Raw genomic sequence first — 19,521 nt, 5'->3', positions numbered from 1 at the left:
AGTCAATCTGTTCAGAATCGGGATTGGATTTCTGAGCACTCTCTTATGCCAAACCAGGGACCGTCTCCAGGCAAACGAGTGCTATGGCGTCCGCGTACGTCATGCTGCCACGTTGTAACGTCACGCTGTTAGAGGTTTCGATTTGGCAACCAATTCGGCCTCGGAAAAGTGCGACAGTGCAGATCATAGGCGCTCGTCAAGGCGCAGTGCTGTCGCAAACTTGATTTAAGGGGAGGCTTCGATAGCAAGTCGTGTGCCGTGAGATTGGGGCGTGTGAAGCGGCACACACATGCGCCTGACCTTGGCCTCATCTTCGCCCAATTGATGAATGCAGGAGGATCAAGCTTGAAGTGCTCCGACCCACCACTGCCCAGAAGCTTATTTTGAAGCTTGGTCACGCTTAAGGTGCATTGCGTATGCCACGCAAGTCTTGGACGTTTTCGAGATGGTCATTTGTGGGAGGTGAGTGCCGCGGAGCGACTACAAGGCACCACACGCTTTTCGCAGCTCTATATAGGTACATATCTAGTCGAGTTCATCTACCTCGTCTTAGCCTTTGCCTCTTTCGGCGCACTGTAGAGCCAGACAGCCACAAAGACGATCCAGCCGCCAACAGTGGCCCAGATGCCAGATATCCACGGCCATGCAGCTGAGATGGCATATGACCGTGGCCACTCATCGTGAGCAAAATGTCTCACTGTCACTGTGACCTTCTCCTCGACATTGGTGTAAAACGGTCTTCGGTACTCAACGAAGAAGTTGAATATGCCGTGTTGGTCTGGTGTGCGGAACTCTTGCGCGTAGATCGTGCTGTTGGCGGTCTGGCTCTTTGGCTGCAAGTTGAGTCTGTGGAATGGCGAAAGCATGCTGAACTCAAGCTGGAGATTGTCACCGGCTGGTGGGTGGAATGGGGCCCAATGGTCGCTCTCCCACTCGCTGACCTCAATCTCGTAGTGCACATCATTCTTGATTCGGTAGATTGTTGGGTTCAGGTCAAGAGACGCGACCTCGGAAGCGTTCGCAATGTTCTTCTGTGGTCCCTCGTTCAGGTAGTGCTTGATAGATCCAACCTTCAGCACACCCAGCTCTTTGAATGTCCACGCAGACAATTTCTCCGCGAATGCCTTGTTACTGCTCTTCTCGCCCTTTTTGCCTGCACCTGGCAGCTGTACAGATGCATCAAACCACTTGTCCTCCAAGGCCTCTGCGCTGCCTAGAACTGTGAAGCGTGCACTATTGCGAGCTTGGAAGGCAGATACAATATTGATCTGCGAGCCAGTTGCGAAGAGATCTTCTGGGCCAGCTTCGCTATCATCTTTCGGATTGTACACATACGCCGTGCTCGGTGCCTTTACTACTGACGAAAGCAATGGTGAGTCATTGCCCAGAACTTGTCCAACTGCATGCGGGAAGGCAATCAGGCCGTCCACGCTGAAGAAGTTCTTGACATTCTGCTTGAAATTTGGAGCTGGAAGTAGCAAGACATCATGCTTCTCTGCGGCGCTTTTGCTGTCGTGGTTGAAATGATCGACTACGACGCTCGTTCGGTCGGGTGGGAGGTTGATGTCCATTTCGAGGAGCAAGCTTGAGATCGCGCTCGGGATTGCCTTCTCACCGGAGAGGGCGAGGAGGATGTTCGATCCGCCGTTGACGAAGTCGACAAGCAGGTTTGGTGTAAGAGCTGGTCCAAGACCTTTAGCCTTGACTGGGAGAAGGAGGAGATGCGAGTAGGCTGGGAGGCCATATGCGAAGAGCGACAGTGAGGAGTCTTTCGGCGCGCGATATGTGATTTGGAAGCCGCGATCTGCATACAGCCTTAGTATATCGTTGTAGCCGTATCAACGCTTGCCAATGCTCACTCTCGAGGTCTGTCCAGAATTGCGTGTACTTTGATTTGTCTGCATCATCCTCGATAATGACTAGCAATTTTCTTCCTGTCGCGCTCAATGCCGAGACGAAGCTCAGGAGACCGAATAGAAGGCCTAATATGGGTAGTCTCATCTTTGCGATGATGTGTCTGCGAACAACAAAAGTGACGTTGTTGTCGCAAGCAAATGCTGGCGACGAGAAGCTCTACGCCAGCTGGCTGTCCAGGGCAAGTCTTGGCGTCGGCCGTTGGAGGAAAGAACTGACTTCACCTGCGCCGCCATTGGATTACGAGCATACCATCACATCCTCCCACTCCACGAGCGTCGCGCCCAGCGGACAAAGTAAGGAGTCGCCTCAACAGGAGACGGAGACATAATGGCGCCAGTCACGTTCTGGCAAGCGCCGACGCAATGGGTGTCGTATATGGCCCGCAAGAAGCCAGCGCTCTTCTGGTCTGTTGTAATTGGTAGCTTGGGACCAGTCGCATTGGTATGGAGAATGACACTTTTGAGAACAAGTAGGTACTATGTGCGAGACACTGACGAATTCCTCCCAGGTCACAATCCCACCAATCAGATACAGACTAGGAGATGGACCACGCCGACAAATACCTCTCACATATCCAAGTAAGCAGAACTATAGAGCACATGCCACCAAGCCGAATGCTCGTGGACTGATCATGTTCATTCGCAGTACCCAAAGGACCACGGCAACCACCGAAGGGTTACGAAGACTAGATGAAACATTTGGACTTGGGTTACGGAGGATAGCAGACGAGGAAAGACGGCGGCATTACGCTGGAACAAGCAGACAGGGAGAACCTTCGCGTCAGTGACATGTGCGCAAAGAGTACGACAGATGCGAAAGCATATTTCGCTTTGTACATATGATACCATGGAAATTGTTTACAACCAGCCGGCCTGCAAGGTCGCCTCACACCTAGTTCCGGCGAGCGTGAATATCTGGGTAGAGAACAACGGCGGTAGATACGTCAGTTCAAAGGTGTTGAAGTTTGCTCTGATTGATCACGGCTAATGTGAAGACGCGGCCTTGACAATCTGCGCTCGCACATGCAGGAACCCACATCACCAGCAAGCGGGCTGCCGTTTGATGGCCCCAGCTCTGACTTGATCACATCTTTTGCACCTGCTCTTCGAAGTTGAACTCCACGAGACTGCGCTTGCAGGGCTTGGTGCCATTGGAAGTCGGTATAGCAGGAATGATGGATAATGCAGCGGCATCATGCGAGTCTTGCACAGAGCTGTACGAAAAAGCCTTGGCACGTGTCGCCGCGTTGGAAAAACGCACCGAATCGCTCGAGCAGGATGTGGGCCGGCTCAAAACACTGCTGAAGCACCATGGAATCGATGAACTATTACTTGCCAAGCATCGAGACTCTGCTGGTGATCAAGGGCCGCCACGAGACGAGTCTCCATCTTCAGATTACAGCCCGTTGACCAAAGCGTTTGCTGATGCCGACATTGGTGAAGATCATGCGACGTGCTCTGAACGAAAGGATCAAACGATGGAAGTGGGTGGTGCCATGGTCGAAATTTCAGTTGCCTCTGGTCAGAGCTAGAACAACAATGACAGACTCGCAAATGCCGCCAAGCCGCTGCCGCCGACAATCGCGAACTTTCGGCTGCCAAAAGAACTTCGAGACCACATTTATGCATACCTTCTGGACGGCAAATACACAACTTACGTCCCAGAGCACGGCCAAGCGACACATTCTACCGACTATAACAACCACCATGGCGAGAGCCATACATACAAGTTTCACCTCGAGATACTGCGAGTCAATAAGACGACAGGCAAAGAAGCTTCTGAACTGTTTCAAGAGCGCAACCAATTCGTGTTGGTCTCTTACCGCACTCCTCATCCTCTTCACTTTACGATACCGATTAAAACCTTCAACATCCCGATCGTGAAGGATTTTGGCAGTGCCAGGCCTAAAATACATGCATTCGCTGTCGGTATCCACTGGAAACACAAGTCGGCTGGGTTGCGTGTGGGCAATGAACCTGAACAAGGAGTATACCTCATGCTGCTCCGAGACTTGCCTCATCTCTGGAATCTCCTGCGCTTTCAATGCCTCTTCACAACACCAAAGAACCTTTTCATTGGCACATCTTGCGGTCTTCCAATGACCTCCTTCTTAACCTCCAAGGATGACAACAGCACATGTCAATTGGTGGTCCAAAACACCTTGCCGAAAGGATATCTTAGCTCCGATAAGATCGAGGCCAAGTTTCTGCGAGGCTTGGATGATGCCATGGGAGCAGGATACTTGCTCACCATGCTCGGGTTCAAGGATTTGGATCACGTGAGACAAATCAAGAATGGGATTGCACCCTCTTTGGCGTCCTTACTGGCAGTCTCTTGGAACCGCTTAAGCTTCATGGCGGAGCTGAAATGGGCTGCAGATGACTGCATGCGCCGCGGCCGGATTCAGGCCGCTGAGGTTCGATATCGAACTATCTTGTCTTGCTGTTCAAGTAAGGCCTACAATCTCCACATGAGGACCTTGAAAGACGGAGACAAGAAGCGAATGCGAAAATCTGCAATCGTGCATGGGGCAATCGTGCATTAGGGTGTGATCTTATTTGCAGTCTCGGCTGGTGCAATCTATACTTGAAACACTTCGACGACCAACTCCAGCGGTACATGCAAGCACTCCAACACGTGAGAGAAGAATTCGGGCGCGGTGATTTCATTGCTTCCAAAATGATGCATTTCCTAAATATCATGTACTTCTGCACTTCGATGCATCCATACATGGAGGAATGGGAGGGGCAAAAATTGCGCAATAGGGTGGAACGACTGAGGCAAGATGACTCGTATGCTCAGCATGATGCAGAAGTCATCGCCTCGGTAATGGCGGAGCAGTTGGACAGTGAGGTATGAATATGCAACCTAAAGAGACTGATTGATCACGACTCGCTAATCCTGATTTACAGGTCTCTGGCCCCCAGAAGCTCCCTGTACCTGTGGAAAAGCTCAGCTTGTATGCGATGCCGCCGAGAACATTCACTCTGTTCGACGATGGGTTCTCTCGGAATGAAGATAGCACCTACTCTGCCTATCCAGAGTATCTAGGCGGTCTTGTAGGCTGGCAGGACACGGAGCAGGTTCAGAAACTCACGGCAGAAGACAAGGCGCTGATTCACAAGTTTCAACAACAGCACGGCCTACCAATTACAGATTTTGACGAGCTTCAGCGGAGCTGAGCGGTGATGCCTGCGCAGCGTATTATCGGCGGCAAGAGGAGGACTTCGTCATGGGAGGTTGGAAACCAGGTACCGAGTCTGAGCAACTCTGTGAATCCATCGCTGGACCCGCAAGAGCTTTTTATTGGCGTACCCGCCTGAGACAGCTTCGCACCAAGTACAAAGAGAAGGCTAGGTGAAGATCGAACCCCTCAGACCACCGTTCATCCTGCATCGCGCTACTTTTTTGCTCATCTCAATTGGCGTCGGTAGTCGCGCAACAAGTCTCAGTTCTGGGCTTGGCAGCCTTTCCTTCACCCACTTTCACATGCATGACGAAACTCTGGCGCTAGTGAACGGCCCGCTCTTTAGCTATAAATGCTCCACTGCCGCCTCGTCACGAACTCTCAAGTCGCATGAGGTATCACACCTCGAAAGAAATATATACCCTCTTCACGGAAATTGCTGGACTACGACTACACTAAATATCCAGAGAAAACATATATACCTCGCAGTATGACAAGTATATCTTGCACGACATAGCAATGCTGTCCAGCAAGGCGGAGCCGATCTCGCAGCATGCATGGTACGCTCAGCGCTCTTGCGATTCTTGGACAGTCTGTGTCATGACAAGATTTTTTCCGTGGTCTAAGTATCTTCACATTGCCCTTCCGACCGTTCGATTCCAAGGCAGACCGCCTCACCCGGATCCGTCCTGCAGGTCTCGAGAATTGGCAAGACATGGCACATCTTGCGCAGCTAACTTCGAAGGACAAGTCTAACTTGTGGTGGGAACAGCAACGCCGAGCTATGCGTTGAGGTATAAAGTGGCACGGACCAGGGAAACTTGATACTACATCCAGGCGCTGAGAGGAATGTGAACGACGGAGAGACAAAAGTGCTCGACACGTGCTGCAGGGTTGTGAGATCTACTGAAGATATCAAAGCAGCGAAGACTTCATGACAGAGAGCTGTCAGCTCAGTGCTCACTAGGATAAACCACAATACGATCCAGATCCGCACCCTTCGTGTCATTCCCATTCCACAATCCACCAACCGTAATCGTATTCTCCTTGCCTTCGTTCAACGTCAAAAGCAAAGGCGTACTCAAAATGATACTCTTGTGCGTGTCCCTCTGCCTCAATTCATGGAAATTTTCCACATCACTATTAACCACAACACTACTAATCCTTCTTAAAACCCAAGTCCCACCGATGCGATCCGGCGTCCCACCGGGCTGATCACCGAATCCCATGTCATCGGTATTCTGGTAATAGAAAGATATCCATTGAGGCTTACCACTTCCCTCAATCCCAGAAAATGTGACAGTGCTGTCGTTACCATAAATTCCAGTGACGATCGAGCCATTGCTTGCGAAATTCGCTTCTTGTTTGAACGCATTTCCGGAGATTTGAGCTTCATTGGCAAAGTAAGTCCGACCTTCCACGGGCGCCCACTCTCCAGTCTTGACATCAAGATCATAGACGTCGTGCCAAAGGAGTTTGAGATCTTTCTTGTCGTCATCGATGGAAACAGGAAGCCAGATATAGCGGCTTTCCCAAACAGAGCGGGAGTCCCATTGGTCACCTAGGTAGAGGTATGTGGTTTGCTTAGTGCCGTTGATGCGGAGGGAAAAGCCGGATTGGGAGTTGAAGGTGCGGGTGTTGAGCGGTGCTACGAAGAATGGTTGGGACCAGGGACCTGCTAGGGAGTCGGCGCGGAAGGCTACGACGTCTGCCAGTCGGTCAGTAACAGCAAGAATCGGCACTTTGACTTCACTCACTGTTTGGTCGATATCCAGTCTTATGGCTCATCAGAGCATAATAGCTCTTCTCCGTCTGTATGATTGTTGGAGCTTCAAGATCATACTTGTCGAATCGATGGATGACAGAATCCAGCGCGGATACATGATCATTGAAGCTGGTTAAGTAAATATCTCGCCCTTCCACTCGATCGCCATTCGAGTATAATGCATACGACTTCCCGTCCTTATAATCAGTAAAGATACCAAAGTCTTGTGACCAATTTCCAAGAGGCGCTGTGGCATCGACGAAAGTATATGGTCCAGTGATATTTGGCGAAGTTGCAAGTCCTTGCAAAAGCCAACCGTATGTGCTGTTATCGGCGTGCCACCACATGTGATACTCTCTCGTGAGCTCGCTCCAGACCACTTTTGGTCGTTGAATGATATGCTCCGGGCCGATGTATGGATGACCTTCGATGGGTTCTAACGCGAGGCCGTGGTATTCCCATGTTCCAAGATCTTCTGAACTGTAAACTGAGATGCCACCGCCTTCAGGTGCGTCCTCAGTTTTGTGCTCGCCAAACCAGTACAATTTGCCATCGTCTTGATTGGCAGTGATACCACCTGCATGTGCGTTGACAAAGTGGCCTTCGGTGTCCAGCCACTTGCCTCCAGGAACAATAAACTTCGAGACAGTCGACCGAATGGTCACGGCGGTGAGATATATCTTCCTGAGCTTCATTGCGCCAGTCAGTGTAGCAATCAATATTGAGATATGTTGTGAATGGCCGTCCTTTTGTCTTCAGCCGGCTACGGTCCATTTTGACCCGACCTCCTCTTGCCAAGACTCTTCGCATAATTGATCGATCCTCCGTTCTTGAGGCCTCTTTGGGTTGAGATCGAACCGGCCAAGAAGAAGTCGCGAGAGCCAAGTCAAGCGTAACCAAAAGCAATTTCTCCGTTAGTGGACAATGCCGAACCCAGGCTGTCATGACTTCAGCACCGCCATGTTGCGATAGCTCCAACTTGGCGGGTGATGATGGAAAAGGGATATTGAATATATTCGCTCTTCGTCACAGGAGTTCCGTCAGAGACCGATCAAACCCGAGTGAAGTCCGGTTGCTCGGCCCTTTCCAGTACTGAGGAAGTTCCCGAGATGTGATCCATATCCTACAGATCCATGTTGATGCAAGCATTGGAATCCACCTTCAACCAGCCTTTTCGAGCCTTGTGGACATGCACCTATTGACATGCGGTCGCGAGTCGCGTTAATGCACCAGACGCGAGCGAGTGCGATTGACTTGACAGTCTTCAGCATAGGACAATGGTATACCCGGCTTGGCCTCATCGGCTTTTTCATTCAATCTGCATTGAGCAAGATTCTGGGATAGGCACAGGTCCACAGACACTGGCCCACACTCCTGTATGTTCCATAGGCTCAAAGTCGCGGCTGCCAGTCGACAAAGCCTGAATCGAAGGCGAGGATCGAATGAGTCCTGCCAGAGCATGCAACCGCATCTGTCAGCTGGCAGGATCAGATAAACACATATGCCTCGATAAACGCCCAAATCTTTCGCGACGATTTCGAACAACTTCTGCTTAGAAATGCGACAGATGAGAAATCTTGTATAAAACACAATCGCCCTGAGAAAACGTCGACAAGCATACAGAAAAATCTTCAACAGATCTCAGCCGTTATGGCGGACCCTTCGCACCACGAGCATGACCCGAACGAGGAGGACGATGCAATGCTCGATCCAGATGAGGCAGAAGAAATAGTGGAAGACGATGGCGATGCTGCGATGGACAGTGGAGACGAAGACGAAGAGCAGACAATTCAATTACAGAACGACAGCACGGCTCACTTTGACGGACACACAGATAGCATATTCTGCATAGCGCAACACCCAACGAGGCCAGAACTCGTAGCAACAGGCGCCGGCGACGATGTAGCATATGTATGGGATTGCACGCCTCCCGAAGGTCCAGTACTACCTGCAAGCTACGAATCAGACCCGCAACCCAGAGAGAGACAAGGGCAGCAAATAATAGCAAAGCTTGAGGGACAAGACGAGAGTGTGGGTGCGATATGCTTCACTCTGCCGAAAGGAGAATATGTCGTGACGGGCACATTGGCGGGAAAACTGAATGCCTATACAACACCAGAGACTGGTCGACAAGCACAGCTAGTCGGCTCAGCCAAGGAGGTGGAGGAGATCCGTTGGATACTTCCGTGTCCGAATGCACAATACCCAAATACAATCGCTTTCGGTGCAGGCGATGGCTCAGTATGGGTCTACAGAATCAACAGCAAAGACCATTCAAGTCCTCTAACAATCGTTCAAACTTTCTTCCTTCACCAAGGAGCATGTGAAGCCGGGGCATGGACTCCAGATGGAAAGCTCCTCGCCACAGTCTCCGAAGATGGTAGCCTCTACGTCTGGGACGTTTTCGGCGAAGCTGCAGCAGCAGGAATTGCAGACCCTAACGGAGGTCAAGCAATAGTCGGGCTCACGGCAGACGATGAACGCTTCAAGGTAGAAGGAGGTCTTTACAGCGCTGCAATATCACCGGGCGGCGGCATTGTGGCGGTAGGAGGTGCAGATGGCAATGTCAGGGTTGTCGGCTTACCACGTCTGTCCACAGTGCAACAGCTTGGCGCAAAAGGAGCAGGAGCAAAAGCGAAAGCTGGAGGTGCGAAACAGAACCCTTCACAAGCTACGGCTGGAAATGCTGGAGCCATCATCGCTGCATTACGAACGCAGTCGGGTAGTGTGGAGACTCTGGACTTCAGTCATCCGCCACTCCAAATCCTCGCTGCGGGAAGTGTGGATGGCAGCATCGCACTTTTCGACGCACAGCACAACTTTGCTGTAAGGAGGCATATCAAGGGCGCGCATCAGGAGGAGGATCTTGAGCAGACAGTGATCAAGGTGGAATTTGTGAAGCTTCCGATAGGCACTGCAAACCCTCTCGGACATGTCTTGACGAGTTGCGGAAATGATGGCGTGTTAAGAAGATGGGATGTGAGAGGCGGAACTGCAGCTTCCGGGCAGGGTTTGCTGGGCGAGTGGAAAGGTCACAGAGGTGGAGGGGAAGGAGGTGGAATTCTTGGCTTCGTGCAGGGCGGTGGTGGAAAGAGGGTGGTCACTGCAGGCGATGATAAAGTGTCACTTGTATTTGATGCGGCATAGAACAAAATTGTGGCTGGCACAAAACGATCAGTCAGCGATGAAAAAAAACTTCTTCATTCATTGCTCATCCCTTCTCTCATACCCTTCTCACAACTTCGCCCTCTCATCCCTCAACTCAGCCCCAGCATTGCTAATACACGCCTTCCCCGTCTCCTTCACTTTCGCCCTATACACAATCTTCCCATTCCCTTCGTTCCACATCTCCGTCACAATCGTCTGACCGGGCAAAACAACACCCGAAAACCTAACCTTCAAACTCTTGACAGGCCCAAAAGCTTGAAAAACATGTTTCCCGCAAATCCCAAAAGTCGCAAGCCCATGTAAAATCGGCGTCTCAAACCCTCCAACTCTACTGAATTCCGGATCGATATGTAAAGGGTTGTAATCTCCCATCAATCGATAGACGGCAGCGAGATCTTCCGAAGTTTTTTCTTCGACGATCTTATCAGCGGGACGGTTTGGTGGGTTGTTCAGAGCTGTAGCAGCTCCGCGATCAGAAGGTTTCTTTTGACCTCCGAAGCCGCCGGCTTTGCGGATGAAGGCTGCGCTTTCGTTGTAGAAGACGGGTTTTCCTGATTCGTCGAATGTGGTGTTGCTCCGTCGGACGATGGCTGCGTTGCCTTTGTCTATGACTTCGATGAGTTGGCCTTCGGTTTTCAATGTGGCGGAGGTGGGAATTGGCCATTGGAGGATTTCGAGATATTGTTCTCCGTGGAGTAGTTGGCGCATGTCGAAATTGGGGAGGATGTCTTTGAAGTTGACGGAGGATTTTGAAGTGTACGTTGGTACGATCCCAAAAGTCGGGAGAACGTGGAAATTCTTGGAGCCTTCAAAGACGAGGTCTAGGTCTGTTCGTTTGGCGTTGAGACCGAGATGGTAGAGGATGATGTCTCTTTCAGTGTAAGAGTAAGTCGTGGCTTCGGACTTTGCTTGTAGTGCTTCGTTGATTTTGGCGCGACCACTATCTCCAGGGTCGATCTTTGCTGATGCAAGAGCTGCTGCTGATGTATACTTGCTGCCGTCTTGCGGAGCGTCAGGTAAGTCAGCCTCACTGTCGAATGTGACGATCTTGGGGAATGCTTCGGCGACCTGATCGACGCTGGGCACTTCGCTGTGGAAGTCGAAGTCTTTACCGCGGGCTCGTTGCCATCTGGTCACGGCAAACCACCCGCCAGCGGCCTCGAAGATGGTTGCTGTAGCTGGCGGCTTCTCGCTGCAGAGAACTGCGACCAATGGAGCAACATATTCTGGCTTGAGGGCTTGCACTTCCTCTTCAGGCCAGATTGTACGGGTCATGTTTGTGCCAGCAGATGGAGCGACGACATTGACGAAGACATTATACTTTGTTCCTTCTCGTGCCACAGACTTGGTGAAGCCGAGGATTCCAGCCTTTGCCGCAGCATAATTCGCTTGCCTGGAGCGCGAAATTAGCGCGTATCACATAGTATAACTGTTCTAGCTTACCCGAAGTTCCCATATATGCCACTCGTGGATGTAATGTTCACGATTCGACCATACTTGTTCTTGACCATATACGGCAAAGCAGCCCTCGTGATCGCATAAGTGCCATTCAAGTGGACATTGATGACCTGATGCCACTGCTCATCTGTCATGTTGGTGAATGCCTTGTCCCTGAGAATACCGGCGTTGTTGACGACGAGGTCGATCCGGCCGCAATTCTGAATCACGAAGTCGACCACTGCTTTTCCTTGCTCGACCGAAACATCACAGGCAACCGCATCGCCTCCCTTCTTTCGGATGGCATCTGCGACTGCTTCGGCGCCTTGGATATCGTTCACGATGACCTTTGCGCCATGCTTCGCAAGTTCGAAGGAATAGGCTCGGCCAAGGCCTGCGCCACCCCCAGTGACCAGAGCCACCTTGCCTGAGATGCCCAGCTTGTCTTGCGAAATAGGCTTGTTGGGCGCAAGACTTCCCGCGGCCTTCAACATGCCCATCAGGTCTGTTGGCTGAGTCGGATATTCCAAGTTCCCCTTGCCGAAATCCACTACTTCACTCCATCGATCCAGAATGTGCTGCGGGTGTAAATTCGCGTCAGGCTTCAACAGCAAGCCCTTGCTTCTCGCCCACCTGATCTTCGAAAAGTGTCCAGCGCCAGCTTCAAAGATACTGCCATTCTCACGACAGTCTGGATGACACAAATAACCCACAAGCGGTACAACCCATTCTGGCTTCATCAGGTCCAGCATCTCCTTTGGCCAGACTGTTTGCGTCAAACGACTTGCCGCTGCCGGCGCTAGGATATTGCATTGGATATTGTACTTGGCTCCTTCCTTAGCAAGAGTCTCACCAAAGCCGACTAAAGCGAATTTCGCTGCCGCGTAGTTCGATTGACCAAAGTTTCCGAACAGGCCAGAAGCAGATGTTGTTTGGATGATTCGTCCATATCGTTGCTTCCGGAAGTAGGGCCAGGCAGCACGTGTAGTTTTGTACGCTCCGTGCAAATGGATATCGATGATTGCATTCCAGTCCGAGTCGGTCATGTTGCGAAGGGTAATGTCTCGAAGGATTCCAGCATTATTGACTTTGAGAATCGTCAGTAAATGCGAGTGACATATGCTGTCCAGAATGGCAAGGCTCACCTAGAATGTCAACACGTCCAAAATTATCAATAGCTGTCTTGATGATCTTGTCTCCTTCCTGGACAGGGTCGTAATTCGCGACAGCAGTCCATCCTTTCGATCGCAATTCCGCGACAACCTCATCTGCGACTTTTGAGCTTCGCTCATTGCCTTTGGCGTTGAAGCTGCCTCCAAGATCGTTGACTACCACTTTCGCGCCGCGAGAGGCGAACATGCGAGCATATGCTCTGCCAAGCCCGGCACCAGCGCCAGTAATGACACACACTTGTCCATCGTACCTGAGTTCTGGAGCCATCGCGGTGAGATGTGAGTGAATGGCCAGCTACACAGCATGCTAAAGAGAAGGGTGTCCAGTTGGCTATTTGATGTTTGATGTATCCCAGCTGCGGGGCTGATTCAAGGTTGCTTTGCCGATACCGAGAGCAACGCCCTCGGTCGGTCGATCAGCCCATGCAGCCAGTACAACTGTCTTGTCGTTGCGTGAGAGTCAGACTTGGTTCCTTTCATAGGGCTACGCTTTGGGCATCGGAATGCTGACTTGTTGCGAATAATTGCGCGTGTTAACGAACTGTGTGTTAATTATTTGATCAGCTCTCAAACCACGAGCTGAACGGCTCAAGGAGCCATGCTCGAATTGACACCTGTTTCGACGAAGTGACAACCACGTTTCCTACCAGGCAGAAGAGCTGATTCTGTACAAGACCAGTGGATTTGGGCAATCGCTGGAGCATAGTCCCAAGATTTTCGTCTTGACGACATTGTTCAAATGTGTACAAAGTATTCATGGAGCATTGCTCCGTAGGGATACTGCTTCCTGAGAGCGTAGGGGTGGCATCCCTTTGTGCAACTAACCCTTGACGGTCTGCCGCTTCATGCTTTTCCGTTGAGACTTCTCCTTTTCCTTTTCGAGGAACTTCTTTTGATTTTCGGCGCTCATCTTGCCTAGCAACGTAGTAAGTCAGCATATGAATTCAGATAGCGCTACTGTATACGGAGCTGCTGTGAGGATAGGAGAAATTTGCACTTACTGAGCTTGCGATCGCGCTCCTCCTTCTTAAGCTTGTCGCTAGCATTTCTTCGTTCTTCCGCTTTCTCATCCTCGTCAATCTTGCGAATCTTGCGCATCTCTGCCTCGCGAGTGGCGCGGACCTTGCGCATAGCTTCAGGTCGGAAGTGGGCGTAGGTGACCAAGAAATCTGGGATTCGTAGGAAGTAGCTGAACAAGGCAAGGCTGGCATCGGAAGTTGATAAAGCCATTGAAAGCTGCACGCGCTTCTTCGGAATGATCTCATCTAGCTTCTGAGGCGCATCAATTGGCTGATCAGAAACAATCAGAGCTTCGAGATCCTCGCCTGCATCAGTGACGACCTGGATGAGCTCTGGTGTGAGCATAGCCTCAGTCACTTCAGCGCTCTCGGACATGATGGTTGCCCACTGAGGCAGCTTTGGATGATCCTTGGTCGAAGTCAAGCTCAGATCGTATCGGTCGTCTCGCAGCTGCTTCATGCGGTCCTTGTGTACGATGGCCCAAATAAAGCCATCGAATGTGCTGTCCTGGTTAGGCGCAGAATTCTGACCTTGAGCTTGCGCCGGGACAAACTGCTTCTCCTTGCCATCGAACACATACGCTGTTGCCTCGACTCGTTCCGATGGCGCGGCGACACTGTCGAAGAGGAAGGATGCAATCGACTCTCCAAACCACATGATTGGGTTGTAGCGCTTAAGCACCGTGAGCTTAAGGTGCAGGAAGGCCACATTCTGTCTGCCAGTGGCATATGATGTGAATTCGTTCTTGCTCTTCTCCTTCCACAAAATGTCTTTCCCGAAGCCGTCCTTGCCAAAGCCAATCTTGGCGAATTCAGTATCCAGCTGAGGAAAATGCTTCTCTTCCCACGATTTGGCACGCTTGCGGTTGGCAGAGGCTCCCCATAAATTGACGAGGATTACCAGGATGATGATGGGTATTATGACCAGTTCCTGGTAGAAGTCCGTTATTGTCACGCGTTCCCATATTCGGTACCAGGCTGTATACGGCCGGCCGGCCATTGCAGGTGAAGAGAAGGCGCCGAAGGCATTTTTGGTATTCGTTGGAGCAGCGGCGTCGGCTGGAAATGCGGATCTGGCAGCAGAAGAGGGTGTTAGCAACTACGACTCCAATGCGCAGCGCATGCCCGGGGTCCAGATGGTGTCTGTGAGGCAGCCCAGGACGGAATGTACTCACGATGCAGTATGGCTGGGTGCTACTGGTGACGCAGCAGTTGCAAAGTCCGCGAAATCGTCGGCATCTGAGGCTGAGGGTATTGAGGATGGCGTCGATTTCGCGCCGCCGCCGAGGACGTTCTGAATGTTGCTCAAAAGCCCAGCCATCGCTCCGCCTCAGATGTGGGATGTTTGATGAAACAACGATTCAGATGCAGGGAATCGCGTCGGCGTCGGCGTTGGAGCTGAAGAATCGCCGAGAGGCTAGAGCTTCACAATGGAGAGCAATAATACAGTGCAATTTCGGGAGAGCCCCACCCCCACCGCAAGAGCCTCAGGCCTCAGGCCTCAGCCTCAGCCTCACAGTGGCGGGGTGACATCGACTTCACCTTCTGACGACAGCATCAATCTACTACTCCGAAGAGAACAGAGTCGCCGTCGCCATCGCCATCGCGGTCATAGCGGCTGTCCATCAACGCCTCACACACGCCCTATTCAAGGTATTAGATCCAGCTCAGCAGGCAACAGTCATTCACCCGACTCCATCCATACCGCATCAGGAAAGTCGCTATCACCCTAGCGTTCCTCAATCACAACCCATCTTTCTCTTTCTCTCTCCCTCTCCCTCTCCCTCTCCCTCTGTACCATCAGACAACAACTTGCCCTCGATCGACTCTTCTTTGCGGCCTGCACACAGTCCTGACAGCACTGAAGCCGAATCAGCCGCTGCTCGATATGTCTCGAGAAGAGCCAAAGCTTCCAAAGCAACGTGAGCCATGCGATCTGCCAACGAAAGATTCGACCAAGTCATTCTGGCACACAGAGCCCTCTGCGCTCCTCCTTGGCCATCGTTCGACTCGCAATCTCCCTGAGACGGCGGATGTCGTGATCATTGGCAGCGGCATCACTGGAGCATCGATTGCCCATCACTTGCTCACAGCAGAGAATAAAAGCAAGCCCAAAGTTGTGCTTCTCGAGGCCCGGGAAGCGTGCTGGGGCGCGACGGGGCGCAATGGAGGTCACTGTCAGCCCATCTTCTTCGAACACCCCCATGATCCGACCATTGGCCGCTTCGAGCTTCAGACATTCTACGCTCTCCAGACTTTGATCAAGGCAGAACATATCGACTGTGAATTTGTCGCCCAGCCTGGCGTTCGGGCGATCTATTCTCGCAGTCATCTCAACGACGCCGAACTCGCGCTGTTAGCAATGAAAGACACGGCGCCTGACCTCTCCGCAATGATGAAGCTCGTGACCGATCGAGACGAACTCAACGCTCTACGAATCCCAACAGCACTCGGAGCAATCGTCACAGACGTAGCTGCAAGAATGTGGCCCTACAAATTCGTCTCCCACATTCTCGAGAGCCTCCTCACAAGCAACAAACTATCTGGAAGCTTCAACCTCCAAACCCTAACCCCAGTAACCAAGCTCGAAGATTACTCCTCTCACATCACAGTCCACACCAAGCGCGGTACCATCAAAGCCTCCCGCGTGATCCTCGCAACAAACGCCTACACCTCGCACCTCCTTCCCACCTTCTCCGACCTAATTGTCCCCTGCCGGGGCCAGATGTCCTCTCTAATTCCCTTCCCCTCCGTCTCAGGCGAAAGCCGTCTAAAAGCCTCTCTCGCCTTCCTCGGCGAAGGCTTAGACGACTACTTAATACAACGCCCCAACGAAAAAGGAGGCCACCTAATGTTCGGAGGCGGGCGCCAACACGGAAAATCCATCGGCGTCACAGACGACTCCTTCATCGACGAAGAGACCGGAAAATACTTACGAACCCGTCTTGTCGAAGCTCTAAACCTTCCAGAAGGCGGAGCGCTTGAAGCTACGCATATGTGGACTGGAATTATGGGTTTCTCCAGAGATTCATATCCTTGGGTTGGAAAAGTTCCGGATTTGAACAACGTTTATATCGCCGCGGGGTTTACGGGACATGGTATGCCTAATACTTGGTTGAGCGGGAAGGCTATTGCGGTCATGGTTGGGAAGGATCTTGACGGGGTTGTTGGAGAGGATGAGCAAGTTGAAATTGCGAGGAAGGAGACGGGGTTGCCGGAGTGTTATGTTGTGACGAGGGAGAGGATGGAGGCTGCGTTGGAGTTGGAGGACGTGGAGAGTCAAGACTGGGCTGAGATGGAGCGGGGAAGGAGAGGGAGATCGGACGCTAGGCAGAGAGTGGTGAGTGGGTTTGCTTGATGTTGTCGGCAAGGAAGGTTATGGACTGTTCCTCGACAAAGAGAGAGAGAGAGTCTCTCTTGCGTATGCGCAAGTTTCGTACAACCCGCTGAGAACTTGGAAACGATCTGAGTACATTACAATTCTTCATCAATTTTGGATGGCTATCAACGACAACACATCAACGATAGATCTCACATCTCAATCGCCCAGTCCATTGTCCTCCCAATTACTGTCCCTGAGCCTTAAACGTCGCTCCAGGATAAGCCTTAAAAAGCTCATTATTAAAGCTATGCAATTGCGGACAATTGAGTCCTTGGAGCTGCGGTCCCAAATTCTTGCTCATGAAATCCAAGATCTGTCCGACAGGCTCCAATAGTGGGAATGCAGCATCCGATAGTCCAGCTTGAGTCGCTTGCAACAGGAAGCAGGAAAGGTTGTTGCCTTCGAGAAGAGAGCTTCCAGTGAATACACCTCCCGTCAAATTTCCGGTATCGATACCGACGAAAGAGTTCGTTTGCCCGGTGTTGCCTCCGAAACGAATGATACCCGGATACATTCCGTTGTTGATGACGGTGTCGGCGTTTGTGTCGACGGTGTTCATGGGTTGAGAGGTGGGGCGTTTGTACCAGTTCAAGGGGATCCGTTCGTGGCCTGGAGTGTGCACGAAACTTCCGGGTTCGCCGGTGACGGAGAAGAAGGATTTTAGAACGTTGGCTTTGAGGTCACCGCCTTTATTCTCTTCGGAGCGGTTGGACATTAGGTGGACGACGAAGTTGTGGGCATCGGGTGCCACGAGGCCGGAGAAGGGACCAGAGAAGTAGTATCTAAGAGGTGTGAGTATCATGCTCCATGATTCAGGTGTAGATGTTGTACTTACGGGTTGTTCTCGATCGAGTATTGCGCGGTGTAGTATGCTTGAGCCGCGGCTTTGTCATGGGTCAGACCGTCTGATCCGATGGCGTCGTAGAGTCGGTTCCAGCGGTGGTCTTCAAAGAAGCCAACAAACCCATCGTGCATATAGGCATCGCCCTATCGGTCAAAGTCAGCTGGATGATCGTCATCATATGATTTGCGACTCGACATACTCTGACGATCGATGCGTCTCCCTCGTAGCGGTTGTGTGTGCCAAGAATACCACTTGGCTTACCCAGAAGGCCTAAAGTACCGCCATATGCACCGCCGATAGACCAGGTGCCTGCGATTGGATCGCCGGAGATAGCAACAGAGATGACTGCCAGTGCCAATGCGAGCTCTGGCGACATGCTGTAAGCAGCTCCAAGGCCGTCAATCGCTACCAGACACGTCAGCTCTGCTCGCTGTTTTTCGATAGATAGGAGGTTCAATGGTCAAGACCTACTTTGCTGAATAGTTGTGACGCCAGTGCGAGGCAGGAAGCCGTGATTTGCCGCTGCATTTAGGCCTGGGCATTGTCCGCGTTGGTCGCTTGGTCCAGGTGCCATCCATTCATGTCCGCTACCAGGTTGAACATTGACAAGCTGATCCTCAGCATCGAAGACGGTGCATTTTCCGTGAGAGCCACAGTTATCTCGGTCAGTTGTGAACTTGGGCGGCGGGACTGTTGGATATGTCACTCTCTTTGCGAGCTTTCCTTCCATCAATGTTGGAAATGCCGTAGCCAACGGCAGAGCCGCGGCGAGATATTGTAAAGTGTTGCGCATCTTGATGTGATTCTAAGGAGATTACACAAGGCTGATCGAATTTGCCTGACAGGCTCCTGCGCGAAGTTCCACCTACCTTTCGAGAATGATATATGGACATCTGCCGGCTCATTGTCCTGGATCGGTACAGGCCATATGGGGAACGGCAAATCGGGATAGTCACATTGGACCCTAATGATCTACAGAGGCTTGAGTAAGGTTAAAAAGTAGCTTGTGGATGTGCGGGCGCACATTGCGGAGGTGCTGTGTTTGGCGACTACCTCTAGCTTCTTTCGATGCACAAATTGGTCGATCATGTACTTCAGCATGCCTGACCTTCCCTGAAGATGGTAGACTTAGTAACAAGCCGGATCTGATTCGATGTTGTGAAGTCTTGGCTGCGGTACTGGAAGAAGTAGTGTTGCACTCTACACGGAGTACGACGTCGAGGTACTGTACAGCTGACCCATCCAGGCATTGCCGGTTGGAAGCCTCCCTGGGAGATGCCTTCGATGGCAAAGTCGTCATACCAAGCATTGTGGTGCTCGTGGTGCTCTCGCTGGGAGGTGGTCAGGTCCAGCGACTCGTTGTTCGATCGTCTCGCGGCCATCGTGTCACTCTCGGATGTCAGACCAGCTCCATCTCCCAGAGCTTCTTCCATCGCAATGTGTCGGTTCCCGTCTTGTTCGGCACAAGTCCATTTGGTCTCCATTGAGTCGGCTCAGGTTGCATGGTAGACATGAGCGTGGTGTAGTCAAGCAAGGTCGAAGTGTAATCGCGAATTGGATCATCAGTGGCCATATTTCAGAATTGCAGCACGTAGTCATGGCGAATATACTTTTGAATAGCCGATAAAGA

General features: G+C 51.6%; 9 protein-coding genes across 9 annotated transcripts; 4 read left to right on the top strand and 5 right to left on the bottom strand.

Annotated features, from left to right (window-relative positions):
• Positions 1 to 539: 539 nt before the first annotated feature.
• MYCFIDRAFT_41372 (uncharacterized protein) lies at positions 540 to 2,001 on the bottom strand (the record flags this gene model as incomplete). Its single annotated transcript, XM_007926004.1, has 2 exons — positions 540 to 1,804; positions 1,860 to 2,001. 2 exons carry the CDS (start codon positions 1,999 to 2,001, stop codon positions 540 to 542), a joined length of 1,407 nt encoding a protein of 468 aa, XP_007924195.1.
• A 243-nt stretch (positions 2,002 to 2,244) lies between these two features.
• Positions 2,245 to 2,606, top strand: MYCFIDRAFT_41375 (uncharacterized protein; the record flags this gene model as incomplete). The annotated part of the gene is made up of 3 exons (XM_007926005.1): positions 2,245 to 2,358; positions 2,426 to 2,495; positions 2,563 to 2,606. 3 exons carry the CDS (start codon positions 2,245 to 2,247, stop codon positions 2,604 to 2,606), a joined length of 228 nt encoding a protein of 75 aa, XP_007924196.1.
• Positions 2,607 to 4,594: 1,988 nt separating this feature from the next.
• On the top strand, positions 4,595 to 5,384 carry MYCFIDRAFT_203176 (uncharacterized protein; the record flags this gene model as incomplete). Its single annotated transcript, XM_007927217.1, has 2 exons — positions 4,595 to 4,770; positions 4,830 to 5,384. Coding segments are annotated over 2 exons (446 nt in total), but the record flags the coding sequence as incomplete, so codon positions are not given.
• Positions 5,385 to 6,057: 673 nt separating this feature from the next.
• On the bottom strand, positions 6,058 to 7,564 carry MYCFIDRAFT_42013 (glycoside hydrolase family 43 carbohydrate-binding module family 35 protein; the record flags this gene model as incomplete). Its single annotated transcript, XM_007926049.1, has 2 exons — positions 6,058 to 6,812; positions 6,862 to 7,564. The coding sequence occupies 2 exons, from the start codon at positions 7,562 to 7,564 to the stop codon at positions 6,058 to 6,060; spliced, it is 1,458 nt and encodes a 485-aa protein (XP_007924240.1).
• Positions 7,565 to 8,519: 955 nt separating this feature from the next.
• On the top strand, positions 8,520 to 10,016 carry MYCFIDRAFT_41421 (uncharacterized protein; the record flags this gene model as incomplete). Its single annotated transcript, XM_007926011.1, has 1 exon — positions 8,520 to 10,016. One exon carries the CDS (start codon positions 8,520 to 8,522, stop codon positions 10,014 to 10,016), a length of 1,497 nt encoding a protein of 498 aa, XP_007924202.1.
• MYCFIDRAFT_53091 (uncharacterized protein) lies at positions 9,996 to 12,941 on the bottom strand. The gene is made up of 3 exons (XM_007926090.1): positions 12,620 to 12,941; positions 11,481 to 12,561; positions 9,996 to 11,430 (listed from the first exon to the last, which is right to left on the bottom strand). Exons 1-3 carry the CDS (start codon positions 12,912 to 12,914, stop codon positions 10,104 to 10,106), a joined length of 2,703 nt encoding a protein of 900 aa, XP_007924281.1. The 5' UTR covers positions 12,915 to 12,941; the 3' UTR covers positions 9,996 to 10,103.
• Positions 12,942 to 13,466: 525 nt separating this feature from the next.
• On the bottom strand, positions 13,467 to 14,665 carry MYCFIDRAFT_187690 (uncharacterized protein; the record flags this gene model as incomplete). Its single annotated transcript, XM_007927216.1, has 2 exons — positions 13,467 to 13,561; positions 13,648 to 14,665. 2 exons carry the CDS (start codon positions 14,663 to 14,665, stop codon positions 13,467 to 13,469), a joined length of 1,113 nt encoding a protein of 370 aa, XP_007925407.1.
• Positions 14,666 to 15,553: 888 nt separating this feature from the next.
• MYCFIDRAFT_41791 (uncharacterized protein) lies at positions 15,554 to 17,023 on the top strand (the record flags this gene model as incomplete). Its single annotated transcript, XM_007926029.1, has 1 exon — positions 15,554 to 17,023. The coding sequence occupies one exon, from the start codon at positions 15,554 to 15,556 to the stop codon at positions 17,021 to 17,023; it is 1,470 nt and encodes a 489-aa protein (XP_007924220.1).
• Positions 16,980 to 19,375, bottom strand: MYCFIDRAFT_203173 (uncharacterized protein; the record flags this gene model as incomplete). The annotated part of the gene is made up of 5 exons (XM_007927215.1): positions 16,980 to 17,829; positions 17,883 to 18,034; positions 18,091 to 18,296; positions 18,363 to 18,501; positions 19,130 to 19,375. The coding sequence occupies 5 exons, from the start codon at positions 19,373 to 19,375 to the stop codon at positions 17,232 to 17,234; spliced, it is 1,341 nt and encodes a 446-aa protein (XP_007925406.1). The 3' UTR covers positions 16,980 to 17,231.
• Between the last annotated feature and the right edge of the window lie 146 nt (positions 19,376 to 19,521).

The sequence above is a fragment of the Pseudocercospora fijiensis genome (genome assembly GCF_000340215.1).
Source record: "Pseudocercospora fijiensis CIRAD86 unplaced genomic scaffold MYCFIscaffold_3, whole genome shotgun sequence".
Classification (NCBI taxonomy): domain Eukaryota; kingdom Fungi; phylum Ascomycota; class Dothideomycetes; order Mycosphaerellales; family Mycosphaerellaceae; genus Pseudocercospora; species Pseudocercospora fijiensis.
Note: the sequence above shows the minus strand (reverse complement) of the source record. Positions and strands in the feature narration are given on the sequence as shown.